The 23,680-nt window shown below is 38.9% G+C and overlaps 1 protein-coding gene across 2 annotated transcripts in view; it reads left to right on the top strand.

The window, feature by feature from the left end:
• The window catches only part of hipk3a (homeodomain interacting protein kinase 3a), a 32,328-nt gene that overhangs the window by 3,160 nt on the left and 5,488 nt on the right, over positions 1-23,680 (top strand). Inside the window, exons 2-17 of one of the 2 annotated variants that reach the window (XM_028448993.1) lie at positions 2,573-3,540; positions 3,655-3,846; positions 3,976-4,157; positions 9,987-10,110; positions 14,179-14,298; positions 17,418-17,504; positions 17,724-17,908; positions 18,038-18,203; positions 18,460-18,583; positions 18,738-18,832; positions 19,033-19,184; positions 19,400-19,561; positions 19,645-20,007; positions 20,102-20,263; positions 20,894-21,168; positions 22,299-22,462. In XM_028448993.1, the coding sequence (XP_028304794.1) occupies positions 2,573-3,540; positions 3,655-3,846; positions 3,976-4,157; positions 9,987-10,110; positions 14,179-14,298; positions 17,418-17,504; positions 17,724-17,908; positions 18,038-18,203; positions 18,460-18,583; positions 18,738-18,832; positions 19,033-19,184; positions 19,400-19,561; positions 19,645-20,007; positions 20,102-20,263; positions 20,894-21,168; positions 22,299-22,462 (3,521 nt within the window). Of the gene's footprint in view, positions 1-2,572; positions 3,541-3,654; positions 3,847-3,975; positions 4,158-9,986; positions 10,111-14,178; positions 14,299-17,417; positions 17,505-17,723; positions 17,909-18,037; positions 18,204-18,459; positions 18,584-18,737; positions 18,833-19,029; positions 19,185-19,399; positions 19,562-19,644; positions 20,008-20,101; positions 20,264-20,893; positions 21,169-22,298; positions 22,463-23,680 lie in introns of both variants that reach the window. The other variant, XM_028448992.1, reaches the window with a different exon arrangement.

Below are 23,680 nucleotides of genomic sequence, written 5' to 3'. Positions count from 1 at the left end.
GAAATACTTTAATAATCCCACAGAGGAAAATTACATTTGTTTTTCGTGGTTCCAAGTAGAAAGTAAAACAAAGTGAAATGAGACACCAACAAAGGATATATCTATGGTTAAAAATGTAAACACAGAGACCAAGAGAATTATTATATTAACGTAGAATAAGAATCCCACTGCCGCTAAATGCTTGTTCATGTGGATATTGTTGGGTTCTTTCTTTTTTACTGTGGACTTTATATTTTGTTCAGCGCTTTGAGATGACTTTGTTGTGTTTTGCGCTATATACATGAAGTTGAATTGAAGTAGGGATGCCACGATACAACTTTTTCACTTCTGATATGATACCGATATTGCAACCTTGGGTATTGCCCAATGCCGATATTGATCTGATCCGATATCAGCACGGATCATACATACTTTTATGACTTATTTTGTAGTGTGGAATGTTAGAAAAGGCTTGATCAAGTGATGTTACTCAAACAGAGAACAATAGTCAGCAACAGTAGGGATGAGAAAAACTGACCCATTTATTAACCGATTGGTTACATACATTTTAACCTTCAACATAATATTTACAGTATTCTACTATTGAATAAATGTAATATATATCAGGGATTTTAGATGCAGTCCGATAAACCCCAATATTCGTTTTCTGGCTGATATCGGACCGATATCCGATATCAATATCCGATCGGGACACTCCTAATTAGAATTCATGGAAACCTGGTAAAGTGTAGAAAAGTTGTGCCACATTAGGAGTTTAGTGGCGCTGCTAGTTTTTGCCAGCAATTCATACATCTGCACTGCAGTAACTATAAATGCCAGCTCTGCTTTGCTATTAATGTTTTTGTTTAGTGCAACATGGTATTGGTCTTCATTTTTTGCTATTTGGGAAATCTTTGTTGTTTTGGTGGTTGTTAATGACAGTTTGACTGGGAAACCTCACCAGCTCGACTACTTGCAGGCAGTGAACTGCGTGTTGTTGTCGTGCTGAGTTTGAGGCACACCCCTCTGCCTGTCTGAGCCTGTGTTTGTGTGTAAATGTTGGCCTCTCTCTGTGTCAAGATCTGGTAACTCTCCTTTATGAGCAATACTTGTGTCCCCAAACGTCATTCCTCTCATTTCTAATGCAACATCAATTCTTTTTTTAATCCTTAGGCTGATCTTGTTTTGACTATAAAGCCAGATATAAACAATCATTCACATTGTTTGCTTTGATACATCCAGGAAGTGGGACCTGAACAAGAATGAAAAATACTTCTTAGTCCCTGATAAATAATGTAGTCTTTTAAAAGTAAACTATTGTTATTGTATGCTTCAAATCTGTATAATTCTTTTCATATTAATTACTTTTAGTCAATAAATATAAGGCTCCTATTTATATGAAGATCCAGTCATTAAATGTATATTAAGAAGTCCCTACAGTGGTAGTATGTACATGGTATATTAAAATATGGAAGGATGGATTGAAATCAATCATGTAATGAACTGAAGGAAAAAGTTATCTTTTTCAAAACAAATACCTAAAAAAAAATGCTATGATAAATTGTATCCTTGCTAAGTTTTTCATCAACATTCAGGATCATGACACATCATCCTCTGAAAGAAATGAGTTTCATCAGCCCATTCATTGGCACGCCTGTCTGTTTCCTTTTTCCTTTTTGCTGCTGGCTGTTAAGGATATGTGGTCAGTCGTATCACGTGTTAGCAGGTCTCGCTTTTGGCTGCACAGGAAGTGTAGTTAAAAAAAAAAAAAAAAGAAATCCAATTCAAAAGGATGAACTATAGTGCAAAAAATCATATGTAATACTGCACTAAGAATAACTTTATTGGCTCAGCCTCCAACACGCACAAGAAAACTAAAAAAGGCTTTTAAATTTAATTTGCTTGCCATACCTCAAAGACCTGCTTATAGAATGCACCGGGGGGCAGTCACTGTGGTTGTCAGTGTACACATACCCCAGATGCTTCTTGGGAGAATCGCCCACATCGATGACAAAATGACGTAATTGTCACTGACTCAAGCTGTTAACAAAACAAAGAACTGGAACTGTAATTTATGTTTCTGTCATTGGATGTTTTATTTTTTACAGCCCTTAGTCGAGTCATTCCGTCATGTGGTAAACCTGTAGAATAAGTCAGAGTGGTAGAGAGCTGATGTATCATTTGCACTTTGGCTACTTCGTGTGAAACTGACCCTGCTGTGTAGCGTGCAGGGAGCAACTGAAAATGCAATGGGCTTCCCCATCTCCCATTTCAGTGGGCCAGTTCCTCTATCCACTAAGGATGGCACGGCATTCCATCCGGGATTAAAATTTATTTTGGTGGGTTTTTTTACCCTTTTCATGTCGTCATTTTATTTCACAAGGAAATAGGGGAAAAAAGGTTTCAAATAACATCTGTTTTTATCTTCTTTAAACTGAATTTAGAATTAAATACTTTTGCACACTTGGTTTTTACATCTGTCTAAGTGACATTAAGATTGTTGCCATGCTGTGTAGCAATTTAATTTTACAGTTTGTGAACTAAGAAGAGATTATTGTAGGGTTATTGACCTATTTTGTTTATATTCCTTTAGGTATGGCCTCACAAGTCTTGATCAACCCATCACACCTGCACTCAGCTCAAACAAGTGCCTTAGGAGCCAGCATCAGCGATACCAGCATAGACACAGGTAAAGCCCACCGCTGTAATAACACCAGCAAAGCCTTTCACCACCGACCCCAACCCAAGACCTATGTGATTGGAGTCAACTACGGGATTGCTTATCCCAACAACGTCATCCCATCCTCCAACGGTGCCGAAACAGAAAGGCTGCAGTGGGAATCACAGACCGCAGGGACTAAGAGAGACTGGGGGCTTGGGAGTAACCCAGCAGAGTTTGAGGATCAGCCATCACCCAATCAGAACAAAGGCCCACAGAAAGTGAGGCTCAACAGGAGCAGTAGTGGAAGTCCATTGGTTGGAGGCTTGGACTGTGGTGTTTTGAGTCGGGCCTGTATTGGAGCAGAGGAGGAAGAGGGAGAGACGGTAGAAGCAAGGAGAGGATACGTTATCCTTCAAGAGACAGACATAACCCAGAGATGTGAGCAGCCAACAGGTGAAGGTGGAGAGCAACCACAGAAAAACAGCTTCAGTGGAACCATGCAGATTGTGGAGAAGGTGTCTGCTCTGCCTTCACTTCCTGCCCCTGTAGCCATGCTACAGAGCACCACTGGGAACAATGCAGACGGTGTCGGAGTTGCAGGCAGCGGGACTCTGGCTTCCCCGAAAAAAAGAGTCGAAGGCGCTGAAGTCAAGCCTAAAGGCAGCACTGAAGTGGTAGGAGCGACGACAGTGACTAGAACAGGCTCCGCAGACGGAGACTATCAGTTAGTTCAGCATGAAGTTCTGTGCTCGCTGAAGCACAGTTACGAAGTTTTGGAGTTTCTCGGTCGTGGGACGTTTGGCCAGGTGGTCAAATGCTGGAAAAGGGGAACAAATGAAGTGGTTGCTGTAAAAATACTGAAGAACCATCCATCTTATGCACGCCAAGGACAGATTGAGGTGAGTATTTTAACGCTTGTTACATTTGTGAATTAAACAGTTATAATCTCACTTTTTTGATTATCAGTTAATTAATTGTTGCTTAATTTATTTTGTATTTTGTTTAATCTTCAGGTGGAGATTCTTGCCCGGCTGAGCAATGAGAATGCAGAAGAACATAACGTGGTCCGAGCCCTCGAGTGTTTTCAGCACCGCAGCCACACCTGCCTCGTGTTTGAAATGCTGGAGCAAAACCTTTACGACTTTCTGAAGCAAAACAAATTCAGCCCACTTCCACTTAAAGTCATCAGGCCTATTCTGCTGCAGGTAGAGTGGATTTTATATCAGATTTATTAAGAAACATCGACTTACAAATACAAGTTTTTGCAGAGAAAACTAAAATATTTACAGTCATTAAAAGTATATTTTTAATTTATTTGTGGTGGTTTTCTTCAGGTGGCGACAGCGCTTAAGAAGCTGAAGTCTCTGGGTTTGATTCATGCTGATCTGAAGCCAGAGAATATCATGCTGGTGGACCCCTCCAGACAGCCATACAGAGTCAAGGTTATTGACTTTGGTTCAGCCAGCCATGTCTCCAAGGCTGTCTGCTCCACCTATCTGCAGTCAAGATACTACAGGTGAGCTCATTGTTGATAGTGCTCAAAGCTTTTGCAGCGATAGGCATTTCAGTCTTTATTTACTGTGGATTCGAACTCTTGTGTCATCAACTAATGTTGTGTGGATCTTTCATCAGAGAAAGATATGCAGGGTTTGATGCTGCAAGTTTGTACCAAAATCTAAAAAAGAAGTTACTTTGTAGATGTTTTTAAGTCCAAAATTTAATAAAAATGTGTGCATATTTGTGTCATCAGGTGACATTATGATGCAACGTATTACCTAAAGCTGCAGTGTGCTGTAGAGTTCACCTAACATTTACCTTATTACTTGGTTTTAATCTGATGAAGACAATTGGAACTGAAGAAACTGGTGAAAGACATTTTATTGTCTATTGATCAATAGTAGAGTGTCAGTAGCATAATTCGTGTTCACATTTGATTTATGCTGTGGAGCATTCTGAGTAAGATCAGCGTGTCATAATGTGAAATGTCATGTTATTTGTCATTCATGATTTTGACAGCAGAGTGATTGTAATGCTTTGGCTAGCAGTTGATTGCTCTGCCCTGCCCTGCATTTTTGTTCTGTCGCGTTTGCCGTTGTGCAATGTGGTTTGTATAAACCTGCAAAAGCTAGCAAACATCTTTCATTTCTTGTAGTTTTTGTTGGCTGGCTCTCTCTCTTTCTCCCTCTATGCTGTGTAACCTCATTGTTTTACGCATGTATGCAAGTTTTGGACTCGTGCCTCGATATTTGACTGTGTTATTGTCATTGGATCATGCCTTGAACTCTACTATGTTTGCGTAACTTGTGCAGCACCTGAGATGTTCAGATGAGGAACAGCATTAGGAAATATTTGGCATAACTGAGGCTGGGGTGAGGGACAGAAATATAGCTTTGCAAATTTCAGGGGCGAAAGAATGTTTTTTTTTATAGGGTTAAACGCTTATGGCACTCCACACCTCAGCTATAGTAGAAAACTTAGTTCAGTATATGTTTTGCACATCTTTTTTGTTGTTCCCTTTGTTGTATTGCAAATTGCTGATGAGTAGCTTTCAACTAAAGTATGAGGAAGTTAGCAGCTGAGCTAGTATTTTCTTATCTCCAGGAATACAGCCTGTCAACGTAATTTTGCTTTGCTTATTGTAAAGTTTGTCCATTAATAGCAATGTAGTTTAAAGAATCAAGTAATTCACATTTGCTGAAATGACACACTGGAGTAGCTGGTTTGATTATTCAGTCTCTCCAGGATTTCGCGATGTTGCGATCGCAACTATTAACGCAAACTCTGCGAAATCAGTGTGGCAATGCAATTTTTCCAAAAGCCCGCAACTATCCCGCAACTTCACTGAAAAAAAAAAAACAAATAGGCGGCCGTTTATCGTTATTTTGGCATTTTAGCACAAGCATTTTGCTTCTGCAAAACACGTCAAGAGAATGCAAACCAGTGCACAACCCCATTAAACAGGAAGAACACTATCATCACATACAGTATGTTCATTAATACTTTGTGATTTATTTTTTATTGTTATTCCTAAAGAAATGTCTTCATGACAGGTTCATGTTATGCACTTTAAGATTCCCTAAGTTCAGTATTGTTTACTAACTTGCACTTCTGATGATCATTTTGATTAAAAACTGTTGCACCTTTTGCATTCAGGGTATGCTCAGTGTGTAAGCCAAAAAGTGTTTCCATGTTTTGCAAAATTGTGTTGGTGCTTGCTTTCAGCAATAAAGCATATTTGTTCTAGAACATGTCTGGTAAAGTAAGTTTTAGAGCTGAAAAAAAAGTCAACTTTTTATTGCAACTTTTGGAAAAATGACCCGTGAAATCAGGCATTTCATCCCGCAACAATCACAAAAAATGCCCATGAAATCCTGGAGGGACTGGTTATTACTTGAATAGTAGTACTTAACATTATCAGGCTGTTGGAGTAATTTTACTGACCTGTTTCTGAAAATATAAGCTAGCCAACACTACATGTGCAAATTAGCACTTTAAAGGACTATCTGTTCTCTGAGGTATGAAGTTCACTGTTGGCGTTATAGGTGTTGCATAACAAAGGATTTGCTCTTCCGTTGACTTGCTGAACTGCGTTCAAGTGTACCTTCTTATCTCCCCAATCAGGATTTATCTTTGAGCACTGAACACAGAGATCATAGGGCATCTGAAATGGTCTGAATTTTCGGGAGGTCACTCAGGACACAGAGGGCAAGACGAGTGTGTGGTATTTTAAAAACCCACATTTAGATCCAGGAAAAAACATTCAGACATTCCTCTGTGTGACTGGGTGTGTTTTTGTGCATGTGGGTGTGCGCAACAGCTGCCAGTACAGGATCTTTCATGTAAGTTACACGCTGTACCCAAACATGCATACCTACTGAGATGCAATGAAATGGGAAAAATAGTATTAGATTTGGTTCCTCAACCTGCCAAATTAAGAAGAACTTTCAGTTTCTTTACACTTATCAGTTACTGTTGCCTTTATATTTAGAAAAATATGTACAGTAAATGACAAAAAAATGGTTTCTTTTGGCCTACATTTTATGCTTTGCTATAATGGAGGTTAATTAATTCACTGAATTGTCGTATAAGGTGGTAAGGCATTATGTAAACTTGGTGATATAAATCTGTTTTGAAAAGACATCCTCAGCATGCCTTAGTTTAATCATCTGTAGCATGAGTTTATAACTGTTAGTATACAATTCTGATTGTTTAATTAATTCTGGGTACAATAGTAGTTACAGAACTCTCATCATCTCCAGTCTTCACATTATGTAATAGCTGTACTATATTGTTTCTATAGTAAAGTACCCAAAAAACCCTGGCTTTTCCACAGTGAGTAGGTGGAGTTTCTTTTCTTTCTTTTTTTTCTTTCTTTTTTACAGCTTTGGGATTTTCCACAACGGTTTTCCAGAAGCACAAAAGAGAACACCTAAAATCCCCAACAGGCTGCAAGCCTTGCATTAAAAGAAAACACTTATTCTAGCCCCCAAATGTGATGTATTTACATACAAAACACATGTAGTTTTTATTGTCCATGTCTAATTAAGGTTAGCCAAACCAGTTTGAATAAAAAGGCTACTAAAACCAAAGTTTTTACTGGTTATGCAGGTTTGTATTCATTTATTCAGAATATGATCCACATCAAGACTTACAGTATAGATTTGTATTTGTATAAATGCTAACTCTGAGCTATCATGCTTTAAACACAATAAAATTGTTCTTAGTTTAGTTTAATAAGGCATGTTACCAAAATTCTAAAGCAGTGATTTTTATCTATTTTCATTTTCTTCAACAGAGATTATAATTTGATGATTTAAATTTTGTTGTATTTAGCTTGACAGTGGATACAAGGTTGAGACACAAATTGTTCACTGCCTCCTGTGTCATAAGTGTTGTTGCTATGGAACCATGACACAGCATTGCATTGTTAGGTGGCTGTTGTGTCCTGCGGGGGCTGGTGACGTGAAACCACCTCCCGTAATGAAAGTGGAGCACTGGGCAATGTGAATAATTTAGCCCAGTGGATCAGGTGGAAGGAAAGGTGGATCTCATCTTGGCAGATGAGTGCTGTTAGTGTTTGTTGAGCGGCTCTTGTCCAGGTGTTGTCTTTCTTCAACACCTAACTACATTATGCTCGTAAACATTGTATGTACGATTGCATTAAACATATTTTAATTAGGCTACGTACTAGTGTTATTAGTGATTGTGGAGTAGACAGTCACAGGTACTCCAAAAGCAATTTTTTTTAAATAGCATCCTCATTGTACTTGGATTGAAAGATCTATTTAACAGTTCAAGTTTTCCTTCTGTTGCAGACTTAGTTTGTGACTTTTCGGTTACATATGATAATACACACTTCCCTTTGGATTGCAGCTTTGCAGGCAAAAAAAGAATCCAGGTTGAAGTTAGTATTTTATTTTTTCTGACATTCTTCATCTCCAAACAGAAAGGAGTGATTAGCATATTTAAACTGACTACTACTTAACTGGTATCTGATCTGAAAATGTGAACCTGATGCCGGGCCTGGTTATGTGTTCTTGTTTTTGCCTTGTTTTTCTTTCCACATTTAACATGTAGTTTAATGTAAAATGAAACCCTGTTTCACACTAAAGTTCAGACTCAAGAACTGCAGCTGGATTTGTTTGATATGTGATCTTCCAGCTTTGTTCAGAAGTGTTCACACAGGGCTCACATGTCCTGAAATGTTTAGCATATTTGATATTTCCATACACACACACACACACACACACACCTATGTGTTGTTCTGCTCACTGTACACAGCACTAGTGTGTTGTTACACAGCATGAGATGAGCTGTTTGCTCCTGTTGTGGCTGCTGCTACTTTCTCATGAAACTGGTGGCTTCTGGAAGCCATGAGTGTGTGCTGTGCGTATAGGTATTTTTAAATGTATGTTATTTGATGAGCTGTTGCAGCTCTTTAAAGCTACAGTACATCCTTGGCAGCAGATGTAATGACTCCTAGCATTATAGGCCCAGAGAAAACATGTCATGCTTAAACATTTTTTATATCTTTGAGCTTATTGTCTTGTTCCTTTTGGCCCTGACCAGGAGGATGTGTGTTAGTGTTTGTTTTGGTCAATATAAACTTAAAGCTATACAGGGGCCTGAGCCTTTAGCGGACCTCTTGTTGAAAAACAAACCTTAAATTATGTCAGATGTTAAAGTTTAATTTGTAACAACCTCTATACTTCATAGGATGATTTTTCCCAAATCTGTAGGGCGTAGACTTGCCTTTTAAGCACTATTTTTGGTAGGTTTTTTTTTCTACCCATCAATCATATTTTAGTTTTTCAAGCTAAAGTAAATGTCTTTTAAAATACTTAATGATTAGCTAATGAATAATGTTGTGTGGCCCATTGTTCATGTAAAGATTTTTTGTCATGTTTTTTTTTACATGGTGAAAATCTATCACTTTAAACCTTTTCTAAATGACTCAAAGAATAATTGCTGCCCCAACTCATGCTTTACACGATTGTTTTGAAAGTGTTTGAGACCATCCGCCCAAACGCGCTCTAAGCATTACATAACTGAACTTCTTCCCCTTTAAGGGGCAATAGGAAGTTGCAAAATGTGATTACTTTGAGGCCAGAGAGGACAGAAAGAACTGTAGAAAGGGTTTGCCCTGACATCTGCTTTCACAGGTCTACACACACAAAGAAGGCACACACAGTATTGCGTACACGTCGATGACTGATGGCACCTTTTATCACCCTCTAATAGTGTTACATTATGGTCATGCGTCCAGCCGTTGCCTAGCAACAGTCGTTTTCCCCTGTGGTCGTCACAGCAGTTGTTGCTATTTGCAGACCTCTTGCTCAGCTGCTGTCACCAGTCTTAAAAGCTCATTGTGTTCATATGCTGCCTCATGCTACTGCAACTAGGTTTCCAGTCCTGTTTGAAATTCACAAGGAAGTTTTTTTATTTCTTAATTTCCATTGCAATGCAATCGCCTCAAAAGTGTGAAGTGGTTAAGTTGGGCGTTCTTGCAACAACTTATTTATTGTGGGTCTGAATGTGTGTACTTGGAAGGAAATTGCTCAGGCATATATATATATATATATATATATATATATATATATATATATATATATATATATATTTTGTGCATAACTTTCACAAAAGTTTTTCCACTCATTCATGCTTCAGTGTTACAAGGTGTTGAAGTCCTTGGCAGAGCAAGTTCAGAAATCCGCATTTGATTTCTTGATTCTATTTCATGCGTTGGAACTTGTTACTGCTGTCGACTTAGTCTTGTGGAATTAAAGATGTGTACTCCTGTTTTTTCGATCACTCATTGAGCCAACTTCTCTCTCTCTCTCTTCAGGGCTCCAGAGATTATTTTGGGCCTGCCATTTTGTGAGGCCATCGACATGTGGTCGCTGGGCTGTGTGATAGCGGAGCTCTTCTTAGGCTGGCCACTGTACCCTGGAGCGCTGGAGTATGACCAGGTAACGTTCTACTCGTGCACTGTTATAATCACTAAGGCTACATTCAAAAGGCTGGCAAATGCAACCCAAATTCCATTATTTATTTATTTCTGCCCATATCTGATCTATTAAAGGCAGTTTAAACACAAATCAGATTTCACCCCCCAAAACTGACCCAGTCCACTTTCATTTGTGGTCCTAAATCTGATAAGCATTTGATATTTTGCAATGTGACTGCTGTCTAAATGACAAGGTTGCATTTATTTGACCTTTACATCATCAAGATGTAATAGGCACCACAATTCTGCCTCCCAGGGGGAAAAAACTGGAGGACAGAGTGGAAAATAGACTGTTATGGTTCTGACTTTGGTTGTACAGAAACTTTGTCAGTGCCACCACACATATACAGTACATATGCAGAAACAAAATGCTTCAATATTTACTTCAGTAAACACAGTGTGTGCCTGCATGATCACGTAGTACCTCAGGACCTCTTTTGCACATACAGGTCACTTCAGGGTTGCATTCAGTTCATACTCTAAACTGATGGAAGTCATAATTAATGTGTAATATGAACGAGCAAGAAAAAAAAAAATCTGATTACTCCCAAAAAAAAATCTGAATTGTACATTAAGACGTGCTGTGTGAACGTAGTCTTAAGTTGTGTCTGAAGGTCACAGTCCTACGTGGTTAATATGTATTTTATTAGGAACTCATTATTAAGCTTTTCAGTTTTAGGTTGTAGCAAACTAACATCCGAAACATGTTGGACCGTGTCTCTAAAGGAAACGTGTTTGAGAGCCCCTGGTAAAGATCCTTGGATGTTTAGTACTATTCACAAGTTGTAGGCATGTGTACATGGTTAACGTCAACTTGTAATGTATAAACAATGTTTATTTTAGTCAAAGTGCAGAAATTCAAAAATTGCACTCGTCAGTTTTCTTGTTCCTACACTTAAAGGAGCATAGGGCAGGATTGTGGGAAAAAAAAAAAAACATTCATTTTAAGTCTTTTAATGCTAATGGGTGATGAAGCGCTCAAAATGAAAGAGAATGAGTAAACACACATTTCTCCCTATTGCCTTGAACAGATTGTGTGTTACATTTGGTACTGCTGTTCTGGGTCTGATTTCACCGCGTAGTTCTACAGACATGAAGTCAGAAGACGCTGGTGCACGTTCTCGAAGGCTTGGAGAGGTGTCCCAATAACCCAGAAATAAAAAAGAAGACGGTTTGAAGACTGAAAGAAGACTAGCACAGTAGACTAAACTACTGTTTTGTTCCACAGATGAATGCAGAGGCATGTGTACAGGTCTTGCAGTAAACAGTTACATAAACTGAGAGTAAATAAATAATAATCGTGTTACAGTTAGAGTGTGGATCGGGCCACATTTTCTCATCCGAGTTCGACCAGACAGTGAAAACCTCATTTTTTTCTCAAAGAAATGACAGATTTATGTGTTTCTGTGGTAAGCACCTATTTTATTAACAAACAACTGTTAATGTCAACATCAGATCAGCACAAGCTAAAGTGAAACTCAAAGAGGAACACCCATCGACCCATTGAATCTATTTACATAAACCATGTATCAAAGATGTGGATAATTCATGTTATGTGCAGAAAAAGGAATGCTTCAGCAGTGTATTAATTGCACTCCTCTGCTACATTCTCCCTGCACTGTGGATCACTGCTATCACTGTTACAGTTAAAGCTGCACTCCTCAGTGCTACAGCAGCTGCAGCAGGAAAGGAAAAATGCTGCGTGCGGTACAAACGGCACTTTGTGACCGAAAACGACAACCATTTCTAAACATCTGTTCGAATCCGACCCGTTTGGGCGGGTGTCCATCCTCTATCCACAGTATCTAATCAGCTGTGCTCTGGTGATAAACAGTTGATGCGCGCCCCTGTGGCAGCTTGGCTGATGGCTGCAGTTACACTAACCACTGTGGTGTCACTATGGAGTCTGATTTCTAGATCTTGCCTTATGCTCCTTTAACCTACGATCCAGCATGTTTTTGTTTTTATTACATTTTCACAAAGTCACAAATTATGGGTTTCTAGTCCCATCATCCTCCCGGTCAACCAGTTTTACTTAAATGTAATGTTCATCATTTTCACATGTAGGTAAAAACATTAATTAACTGAAACAGCTGTGTCATCTAATGACTCCTCCATAAGACATGCATAATACTAATCTGAACAAGGAGAGTCAGGAAATTGTTTTTGGCTTTGAGTGATTATCTTCCCACAGGGTTTGTGTGGTCTAAACTGCACGTCTGAGACTCTAAATGGAGGCCCCCTGTGAGAGAGCCAGAGCATGGGAAAAAGCCCACAACACATTCACAGACCAGCACAGGATTACCCTGTGTTTGACCATAGGCAACATCACAAGGAACTAAATCCAACCTAGTGTTTTGTTTGAAATTTCTGAACAGAAAACACAAAAGAAAAATTGCACACTTGTATTTTGGCATTTTAAGAATACAGAGAGAATATGTTACCTGCAAATAATTGATCTAATTTCTAAACATTTAGGATCAACAAAGTGTAGAAAAATGGTCCATAGTACATTTTAAAAGGAAGCGCACATGAAACGTTATGTGATCAATGTTTAACCCAGCTATATTCAAAACTATATCAAAATTTCTCAAAATGTTTTTATGTATAAAACTGGAATTTCTTTCTTCCAGTTTAAGGTAAGAATATCCAACTGTCCATTGATTACACGAATGCCATCATCACAAATCATTTCCGTTATCAGAATCTATTTAATCAAAGGGCAGTTGGATATGCTCAACTTAGCTGGTATAGCGATGCAGTTGCCGTCGTTCATATTGGACAATAGTGTCTTGGTAGCTGGGACTGCTGAGAGAATTGTTCATTTTTAATAATCCGCACCTAACTTGTTTTTTTCTGAAGCTCTAACTTATTTCTGGCACAGTAGCTTTTACTCTAAATGGTCATTTGCACATGATTACTGCTCAAATTGATCTTAAGTGATTTGACTCTGCAGCACAGTTCCATGTCAGGACAGAGTCACACACGCCAATAAAACCCCTTAAAACCATGCTGGTGTTTGCCAATGCCAACTGCTGTTCCACTCTACACAGCAAAATGTATTTATAAACATAAGCCCAATGGTAGAGCAGCGTGCACACACACGTGCACTCCCTGGGGTTAGTGTTCACTGCACCATCAGCAGGTTCACAGTCCAGTGTCCTCTGGCTAGTCTGTTTGTTCTAGGCTGCAGACGCATGCCGGTGCCATCATGCATGTGTTGAACCATCAAAGCTAAGATCTTCATTTGTATGAAGGTGTTAAGAAGTGTAATGAACTCTTCTAAAATCAGAGATTTTAATATAAATTTTGTAACATTTTCACATGGCTCATCCTACAGGGGTATCTGAACATATAGTCATATACTGTATATATATATATATATATATTTGTATGTATGTGTCCATTTAACTATTCTTTGTTTGTGTCAGCGGTGATGCAGTAGTTTGACACCAGGGAACTTTCTATGTTGACTTTACATGATCTCCTTGTGCTAATATGTGTTTTTGATGGGTGTTCTGTCTTCCTCCTATAATTCAAAAACAAGTATGTTAGGTTGACGGTCAATAAATTGTGCTTCGGAGTGAGTCGCTGTATGAATGTGTTTTTCTGATGGACTGGCGTCCTGTCCAGAGTGCACTCACCCTGCGCCCTATGTGAGCTTTGATCTACACCAGCTCACTCCTTCTCCTGCACATTGTAAAGGTTTTCCAAACCCTATTTTTACAGCTATATATTAAATTTATTGGTCAGAACAGACTATAGTCATATATTTTAGAACCAAAACATCCTAATTGGTCCGTTTAAAACCCGACTTTGTGCACATAGAGCTAGTAAATAGTAGTAGTTAAATATGTTTTTGCAAAAATAACAAAAGCTGTCTATGCTTGGGCATATCAAATATAAAAAATAAATTATTTGCTGTGCTCAGATAATTTGGTTTTGTGAATGAAATGAATTAGAATCTCTTTAGTTGTTGTGACATTTCTTTCTTTCTTCTCATCCTTTGCTCCTTCGTCCGTCTGGTCAGATTCGGTACATCTCTCAGACACAGGGCCTGCCCACCGAGCATCTGCTCAACAAAGGGACCAAGACTTCTCGTTTCTTCACCAAAGAATCAGACTCTCCCTACGCCTCTTGGAGACTAAAGGTACCTGAATTCAATTGTAACGCACTAGGGATGTAACGATTAATCGTAAGGCAGTTAAAAATCGATTCATAGGTATCACGGTTGATATCGATTTTCTGAAAATTGAATCGCAGTACCTTTTTTAACCAGCAGTGGGCGCTATCCACAAGTGTAGGCGGCGGGCAGAGTTTGCTAATAGTTTCTTTCTGGCTGCCTTCTACTCTTAAATATGTTAATAAATGATTCATTACCCCTTCAGCACCGAAAGAAAATCTGTAATATTACTTGAATATCTGTAAAAGTCACGTTTTTCTATTAGCTCTGTCTGGTAGCATAGCTTCTCTTCTTCACTGCAAGATATCTGCATGCCAACCGACCACTGTATTACCAGCGCCCTCTCCTGGTCCAAACAAATATGACGTAAATCATTGCAATCACGTTTTTTGTTTTTTTTTTAAAGTCCAATTGTTAAGGCACAAAATACATTTTCAGTTGCACTTTTAAAAAGAAAAATAACTATTATGCAGTTTTGCATTGTTTATTATAGAACCAGAATTTAAATTAATAGGCTTCATTTTCATTTGTATTATTCCTTTATTTTTTTAATTCAAGATTTATTTTTAGTTAAATTGCATTGTTTTGAATTGTTTATCAAGGAATTCTTTTGACAATGAAAAATAAAAGGAAAATAGTACTGTATTTTCTAGTTTTTTTTTCCCAAAAAAAAATTTGTCTACAGTCCCATTTTGTAAAATAAATCGTGAGAGAATCGTATCGTGAACCCAGTATCGTGAATCGAATCGTATCTGGAGTTGAGTGAATCGTTACATCCTATAACGCGCGCGCGCGCGCACACACACACACACACACACACACACACACACACACACACACACACACACACACACACACACACACACACACACACACACACACACACACACACACACACACACACACACACACACAAAAATGCATGCACAATAACTATCTTTCTGATTATTATACATCACATGTTGAGCTGAATCCGTGTACCATTCGTTCTTTGGTTATTCAATTTTAAAACCAAATAAAGAATAACAAATAAATGGTGTGGGTATTTTGTTCTACTGACTTACAACTAGGAATGTTGATTGACGATATTGCGATAACGCTGTATTAAAAGTGCCTCTATCGTTGTGGTTATGTCACGGTATAAAATAATAGCTGTTGCGCTTAAAATTAAGTTTTTTGGTTGCTGTAGCAGACATTTTCAGTGTAAACTACAAGTACCATGGTGCATTGCAGTGTCGTCATAGGTTACAGGCGGTTGAGCCAATGGTGTGCGACAGTGCAAGGTCAGAGGGGAAATGAAACATGGCGGATGGTGGCAGCAGCAGCAGCGTGAGGTAGAAACGGAGGAGTTTGCAGAACTTGTGTGGAAACATTTTGGTTTCACCGCATCAAGAAACCATAAAGGGAAAAAGGTGGACAATATGCAAACACTGCTAGTGTTTGTATTGTGTGCTACTCTTCTGGAAATACGAGCAACATGAGAAGCCACTTAACCCGACTTCCCGAAAAGTTTATGGATTATGTCAAACATACAATTCAGTCTGGCCAAAAAACTCTAAAGGAAGCATTAAAACTAAGGTACCTCAGAACAGCACATGAGGTGTTGTGTAGTTACGCCCGTATATCTGTTGTTGTTGTTGGATTAGACCGTCGTGAGACAGGTTAGTTTTATCCTACTGATGATGTGTGGTTGCAGTAGTTTTAGCTGTGTGTGCGCGTGCGTGCGTGTGAGAGAGATTATGTTTTATGCTCTTTGCATTGTGGGTGGGTGAGTTTTATTGTATTGACTGTATTCCACTGTAATGTAGAAAATGCCCAACAAGGGACACGACTTGTAAACTAGCACTAGCTTTAAACTTTTATGTGCATCACATCAGCTGCACACTTATTTTGTATTTATGTTGAATTGCATTGTCCATGTTAAATAAATGTTGACAACAAGGTTACTTCTTGTCCTAACTTCAATTGTTGACTTGTTTATCTTTCTCCAGAAAAACCTCAAATTAAGCTAAACACAGAATAAAGAAGTTTGCACTACTTTGATTTCTTTGGCTGTTTTTATTTATTTATTATTATTTAATTTATTAGTACTAGGCTGTTTCTATACCTGCTTTGCCTTTAAGAGTGTTCCAAATGACAAAGTCATCACAGAGTGCTTAACAGAATATAAAGTCTGTTGTAAGAAAGAGAGAAAGAACCCAACAAACAAAGGCATATGTGATTAAAGGAACCAGAGGTGGTTTACTGATTTTACTGGTGTTCCTGCCCTCAGAAAAGCTGTGTAATTGTTTTTGCAAATACGTCAAATCGTAGAACTTCTCACATTTATTGTTCTTCACACCAGCTTCTAGTCGATAGTCAGTCACCCGTTTATTTAGATACTATTTGGACCGTAACGCCATAAAATCAAACATAAATGTGAGCAGCTTGTTATGAGCTGAAACATCCACAGACTGCGTGAAAACGTGAGCAGGACCAGAAAACTGATGAAATACATCCTGAACAGTCCTATTGTGTGCAGCGATCGGGTCCAGCACCTGTGGAGGGAAGCCAGGAGCAGTGGACTTCTGTTCTCGCTCTGATTTCCCCGTAAATATCCAAATATCTCACAAACAGAACAAGATTAAAAAAAAACAGAAAAACGCTGTTTATCTGGTTTTTAATGTTTCTGTATTTCTGTTTTGGTTTTGTCAGTAAAAAAAAATAACTACACTGTTTATTTTTTATTTTGTTTTGAAACAGAATAACCAAAGAACGAACAGTACACGGATTGAGCTGCAATGTTAATGAATAGAGTTTTCATATACTTGTTTGGCAATGAGTAAAATGAAAAAGCATATGTATTCATAAGAGAATGATAAGAAGCCAAGTGTTTAAATGGATTCATGAGCTTCTAATAACAGGACAAACACCTGAGGAAAAACTTAATAAAATGTGAAGCTGTTGAACTAAAACCTGTTTAAAATCTAAGTTGCAAAGTGTTATTTTTACAAACATGACCTCACCATATCGTAAAGATTACATGCTTGCATATTTTTGCTCCACAGTGGAATGTTGTCTCCTAATATTTCTGTACTTTGCCTTAGACGACAGAAGAACATGAGAAAGAGACGGGACTGAAATCCAAGGAGGCCAGAAAGTATATATTCAGCTGTCTGGATGATATTGCGCATGTGAGTCACACTATATGGAATGCTTAGAAGAAATTCCTCCCAAGCCAGACTAAAATAATCTTTATGAAACACATTTAATGTTGTCTTGTTATAATAATTATTACAATGTAGTTAGGTGACTTAAAAATTTTCATGGCTGCAAAGCAGTTCTAGCTTCTCTGTGATCCAAAGTTGTTCTCACATGAGACACATTTTCTTCCTCTTTTCTGTGTCCATCAGGTGAACTTGGTGCTGAGTCCTGCTAACGGTGAAATGCAATCAGAAAAAGCAGACAGACAAGAGTTTGTGTCCCTGCTTAAGAGCATGCTGCTCATTGACTCTGAGGACAGGACTGTTCCCACCAATGTCCTCAACCACCCATTCCTGACAATGACTCATCTGTTAGACTATCCCCATAGCAACCAGTAAGACTTTCATCACACTGACACCAAATATAAAGAAAGATAATAGATTTCCTCTTTGTTGTTAATGATGTCGTACTAGGAAATGAAAAACATACAGATGAAGTTAGCTTTACCTCTTTTTACCCTCAGCGTACAGTCATCCTTCAGAATCATGGACATGTGCCACGGTCGGCCCAGCAATGCAGTTTTTGATGCCCTCAATCAGAATACCATTCATTTTTCCAGACCTCCTCTCGCCCCAACTGCCTCATCAGGCCTTACTTTGGGCTACAGCAACATACCGGTGCACACGCAGGTGAAAAATAAAAAGCACAATTGTTTGTTTCTGAATTATTTTTATAGCACTCTACTTTGTCTCTATGGATTATGTAAATAAAAGTATTTAAATATGTATTCTGGTTGATTGTGTAAGGTGTATTTCCCTAATGTTGCCCTCTTCTGGATAAAAATTGCTATTGCATTTCACTACTGAATATTTTTCCTACAATGTTTCACTCATTTGTGTTTAAATTTTGCGTGTTTTTATTCTTCTACACATCTCCTCTGTCCAGACGATCACCCAGTCAGCCCCCTCAGTGTTGCATCCTGGGATTGCTTTACCAACAGGCAACGGTCAGTTTAGCTGCGGTGACCAGTTTCCACCTGCCCTTCTTCTTTGTCCTCCGGCCATGCAAGGTAAGTCAAATGTACCCCGATTCCTCAGCGACAATTATAACAGCTATTTTTTAGAGTTAGAGTTTTAGTTTGAAAAATAAATGATTGGATACTGAGCTTTACCAAGTAGCTATTGACCTTTACCTTCATACACGTTGATGTTTTTCTTTTTCAGGAAATCTCAATCAACCAGGAGGGTATTCTGTTCCCATGGTAACTCAGGCCCCGCCAATACAACCTTTACCAGTGAGGCCTGGCGTAATAGCCCAGGTAAGATCTAGAGTATAGGATGAGTCTATCATTGCTATTTTAACCTTGTTTAACAATGCTTAGTCATCGAGATTTAACATTAGCCTCTAACATGAAGCTTAGAGCTCTAGTCTAATATGTGCTGTGAATTATGTCTGACTGTGTCACAGCTTTTGTGCCTCACGTGTCCTGAATCAAAAATCCTCTGGTTTCTGTAGCAGGCGTGGTCGAGCCGAGGTCAGCAACTCCTCGTCTCAGCAGCCTGGCAGCAAATGACTCCTGTGGGTCCTCCTCCCTCTCATCCACCTCCACCGCCCCCGTCCTCTTTAACCAGTGACACCACAGTGGGCCCACAGAGAATAGGCGACTGGGGGTGAGTCACCACCTGAGTCTCTGTGAGATGTGTCTGTTGCTTACAGAACTGTGTCTTTTAAAGACAGTTAACCTTTGTAATGCATCTGGAAAACAGCATCTGCAGTAGAAAAAAAAAGAAAATACATTTCAATAAAATCATGTATTTCCCTTCCTGTTATAGTTGCTCTCCTTATAAGACATATTTCTAATTTTTACTTAACATTTGTTCAAAAGGAAAGTGCGTCCACACAGCAGCCACTACAACACAGTGATACAACAGCCTCTGCTGACTAATCAGATGCCAGCTCTCTCTGCTCATCAGCCAATCAACATTGGCATTGCTCATGTTGTGTGGCCGCAGGCAGCTAACAAAAGGAATCGGCACAGTTACAACAGGTGAGATTTAGCTCCCGCAATTCATTGTAGTTTCACTTTATGAATGATTTTAAGTTTTCCATGTCGCTTTGTTCTCTTTTAAGGAACCATTTGCAACCTGGTAACTTTCACAAACCAGCGTGTAGGAGCCCTAAACTGGCAGTGATCGTTGGACAGGCTGTAGCAGGAAAGGAGCCACAGAGACTAACGCCTCCAGTGGAAACTCGGCAATCCAACGTGCAAAACAAGGATGAAGATGTTTCAAAAGTGAAAGTGAACTGCTTTAAAGATTTGGCACCAAGTGCTAAAAGAGTATTGGATGTTCATCAGGAACCACAACGTGATGTGGCTGTTCTAATGGTTGATACACCAAGCCCTGCTGCCAGTGTGATCAGCATCCACAGTGATCTGACAGATGCAGACGAGGAGTCAAGAGATGAAGACCCTCCAAGGTGCTGTCTAAACGAGTAAGTGTAATAAATGGAAGGCAACATGCATCACCTTCATACACTCTACATCTGAGATCTGAACTGTGACAATTACTATATTGTGTCCACACAGGTGTAAGGAAGAGTGTGTGTGTGAGGCATGTAGGAACACCAGCGTGTCCATGGAGAGAGTTTGCTCCCTAAGCAGCCCTGACAGCAGCCTCAGCACTAGTTCATTTGTTTCCAACTCACTGCAGTCCAGCCCTTCAGGCTCTCCTTGCAAGAGACCCAACAGGTAATGTGCAACTCGGCTTTCTTCACTGCAAATCATACTTGTTTTTATTAACTCAAGTCAATTTTATTTATAGAGCATATTTCAAAACAACAAACATTGACCAAAGTGCTCTACAGAGGTTATAAAATGTACGCAAGTAATAAAAGATGAGATAAATAAAAATACAGAACCAAAAATGCCAGTTCTCAGTCTGGTTTAAAAGCCACAGCATATAAATGGGTTTTTAAACAAGTGTTAAAAGTATCAACTGTTCCAAAGTCCAGGAGCAATTACAGAGAAGGCCCGATCTCTCCTAGATTTCAGTCTAGACCTTGGAACAACCAGGAGCAGCTGGTCAGCAGACCTCAGTGAGCTAGATGCAGTGTGCATGAATAAAATATCAGAAAGAGAAGAGGGTGACAATGCATGTAATGCCTTAAAAACAAACTGTAAAATCTTAAAAACAATTCTAAAAGGAACCGGGAGCCAGTGGAGAAAGGCTAAATACAATATTAAATTAAACCTGAACCTTAGTGCACTATCTAGTGATAGAGGAAGATGGAATAGCCTGTAGAAACAGTTTCTCACCACACAGACCTTGGTGTGTGTTATGACGGCATGTCTAACGGTAAGTTGTCCTTTCTCCTTTAGCATGTCTGAGGATGACGGGCATGAGAGTGGCTGTGACACAGTCGAGGGCTCTCCCACGTCAGACACGTCAACAGTAGGAACTTTTGCCACGTGGGGAGGTTACCTTGACAACAGTAACCACAACAACCGCCCACCATTGATCCCCATGCTGTTACCACTTCCACCCCCGACTGTGCAAGGCAAGAGTCCCCATGGTATCAGGACAATGGTAGTTCCACCAATGAGAGTTCAGAAAAACAACATTCAGGGAAAAGAGGACCGTGTCCAGCGAACGGGTCAGTGCACCGCTTTAGATTCTCAGGGGAGTGCTTGTTGTGCATGTGTGTGTTTGTTTTGTCAGTTCCCATTCATATATTGTAGTAGAATGTATTGTTTTAACGTTGTTTGTTTACTAACCCCTCCTTAAAATGTCTTTAAGCCTAAATGTGCCATTTGTTACTTCATCTTGCTACTAGTCTTGTGCTCTGGGGTGTGTTGCTTTGCAGGTCTAATGGAAGACGTAGTGGCTTACCGCCCCCTAGTGGGTCATAGCAGCTTTAACAGGTGATCAATAGATACCAGCAGAGAACTGCTCAAGCTTTGGTCCAACAACATAAAGATCTATCTTTAGTGGCAGTGCTATGATTGTACATTATACAATATTCTTATTATTAAGTGGCACAGTCATGGCCTGCTGATTTGCCAAGATGGGAATTGTAGTTTAATAATGTCATTGTAAGTGTACAGTCACCATATTTCATTACTGTAGAGTTTGTTGATGATAAAAGGTAAAGGGGTGCCTTTCTTTAGTTTTTGCCCAAAGACCTGATTGTTCTCTGCTGGTTCTTACATGAGACCTCGGGTGCTGTTAGGCTTTGATGTGAGATCTTTGTGCATGTTCTCAGCATCCGTTCGTTGCTTGATTCCATTGTTGAATTGCATTTTATTTCATTTCACTTGTTCTAAACTTTTTGCATGGATGCCAAGTTTTAATCATGTAGGAACCTGCAGGCTTGTTACAATATGTTAACAGATGTTTTGCAGAGCTGAATGATGTGATATTTATTACAAACAGTGTTTTTACCAAGAGAGACAATAAAAACATGTAGCTCATTGCTCGCCCAAGACTAGGATGAAGCACCCCTGTAATAATGATCCAGAACTTCGCTGTCCTATATTGAAAACTTCTCTTTTTGAAGTTCCAAATATGAAATGTAATCTATACTCCTCAATTCTATGGGTTAATTAAGGATTTGAAGAGCCATGTTTTATTTTCTACACTTTAGACAAAAACATATTTACTATTAATGTTTGATTTCTTGTGTGATATTACTGTCGCTTTCTTTTGTTGTCTTTTGAGTTGCAGGTCTGAGTGCCTTTGTTGCTCGACAGACATCCTTGTCTGACAAATGCTTGTTTTCCATAGGTCCAGTCTCAGAGTCCTGGTCCCGGTCCAAAGGGCAAGGGCGCTGCAACCTCATAGGACAACAGAACACCCCCTCCTCCGTCCCCCTCCTCCAAACGGCCCCCTTCCTGTCACGACAGCAAAAGCTCACAGGGCAGCAGCAGCATCCTCTGGGCTTTGCGCAGGTCAGTCAGTTAATGTTTTTGACATTATTAGAGTTTTAAATAAACAATGTTTTTATTTTTGCCTTTTTAGCAACCATCTGTGCACAAATTAGGCATGTGAATTTCCATCACTGACAACGATTCGATGTGCATCTTGATACACTACCGGCGATACAATACATTAGCGATACATTGAATCCCCGATTCGATACGATTCACCCTGTTCCTGATTCGATATCGATTTGATGGTGATTCAATATTACACAATGCAATATGCTGCAATTCATCATGATGCAAAGAAATTATACCAAAAATGTAAATAGAAAATACGAAGCTGCAATTCAGTATAGCACTAGTGGCAGCAAATTTAACCAAAAAAAGTGCACGTTTTGCTTATAATCTCTCCTAGTATTTATATTTACATCACTTTATTTAACCTATTTTTGGCTTCTTAAAAATCACAACAAGAAAACAGGCCTTTTCACCAGTAGCGTTGGGATTTGGAACCAGATTTTACATAAGGAACAGGAATGGGTTCCTCACATTTGGAAGCTGTTTTATCACACTGTCACAACTTAAACAGTAAACAGTGAGCAGCGGTGCCGTATCAATACGAGTGATAAGGTTTGTGTAAGGTTTAGCAGCACTTAGGATATGACGTCGAGGCAAAAAATAGCGTCGACGCAAAATATGCACCAATTTACTGGTTCTCATGTTTATAATGGTTATATATTGGTTCTACTATTCTGATTAGATCCAATTTGTTCAACATAACCCAGTTGAAAAAGCTTTTTAAATCATACATTGTTATAAGTATAAGAATCATTTTACCGCAGACAATATATATATATATATGCTGGTATAAAATATGTTAATACTTAATAAACACAATAAAAGCTATACATGTGATAGACAATATTAGTAATTTAAATAGTGCCACACTATATTTTATATTTAAAATTTAATTGATGAAATTTGTGTCGTAAATATTAAATAGTATATTGTTAGTATTATGTATGCATGTGTGTTTGACGTGCATGTATAAACTGTATATATAGAACTTTGTACAGAATATATATTGAATGTGTATTGTAAATACAAGTAACATTAGTTTCCTAATTTTTACATTTTTTTTTTACACTAGAGCAGTGGTTCTCAACCGGTCCCACCCTGGGACTCACATTTTGCCGTGGACATTAAATTTTTTTGTAGAATTCAACCAACAAAATGTTGTTTTTC

Source organism: Gouania willdenowi, chromosome 6, assembly GCF_900634775.1.
Source record: "Gouania willdenowi chromosome 6, fGouWil2.1, whole genome shotgun sequence".
Lineage (NCBI taxonomy): Eukaryota > Metazoa > Chordata > Actinopteri > Blenniiformes > Gobiesocidae > Gouania > Gouania willdenowi.
The sequence above is the reverse complement of the archived record's forward strand: the minus strand, read 5'-3'. Positions and strand labels throughout refer to the sequence as shown.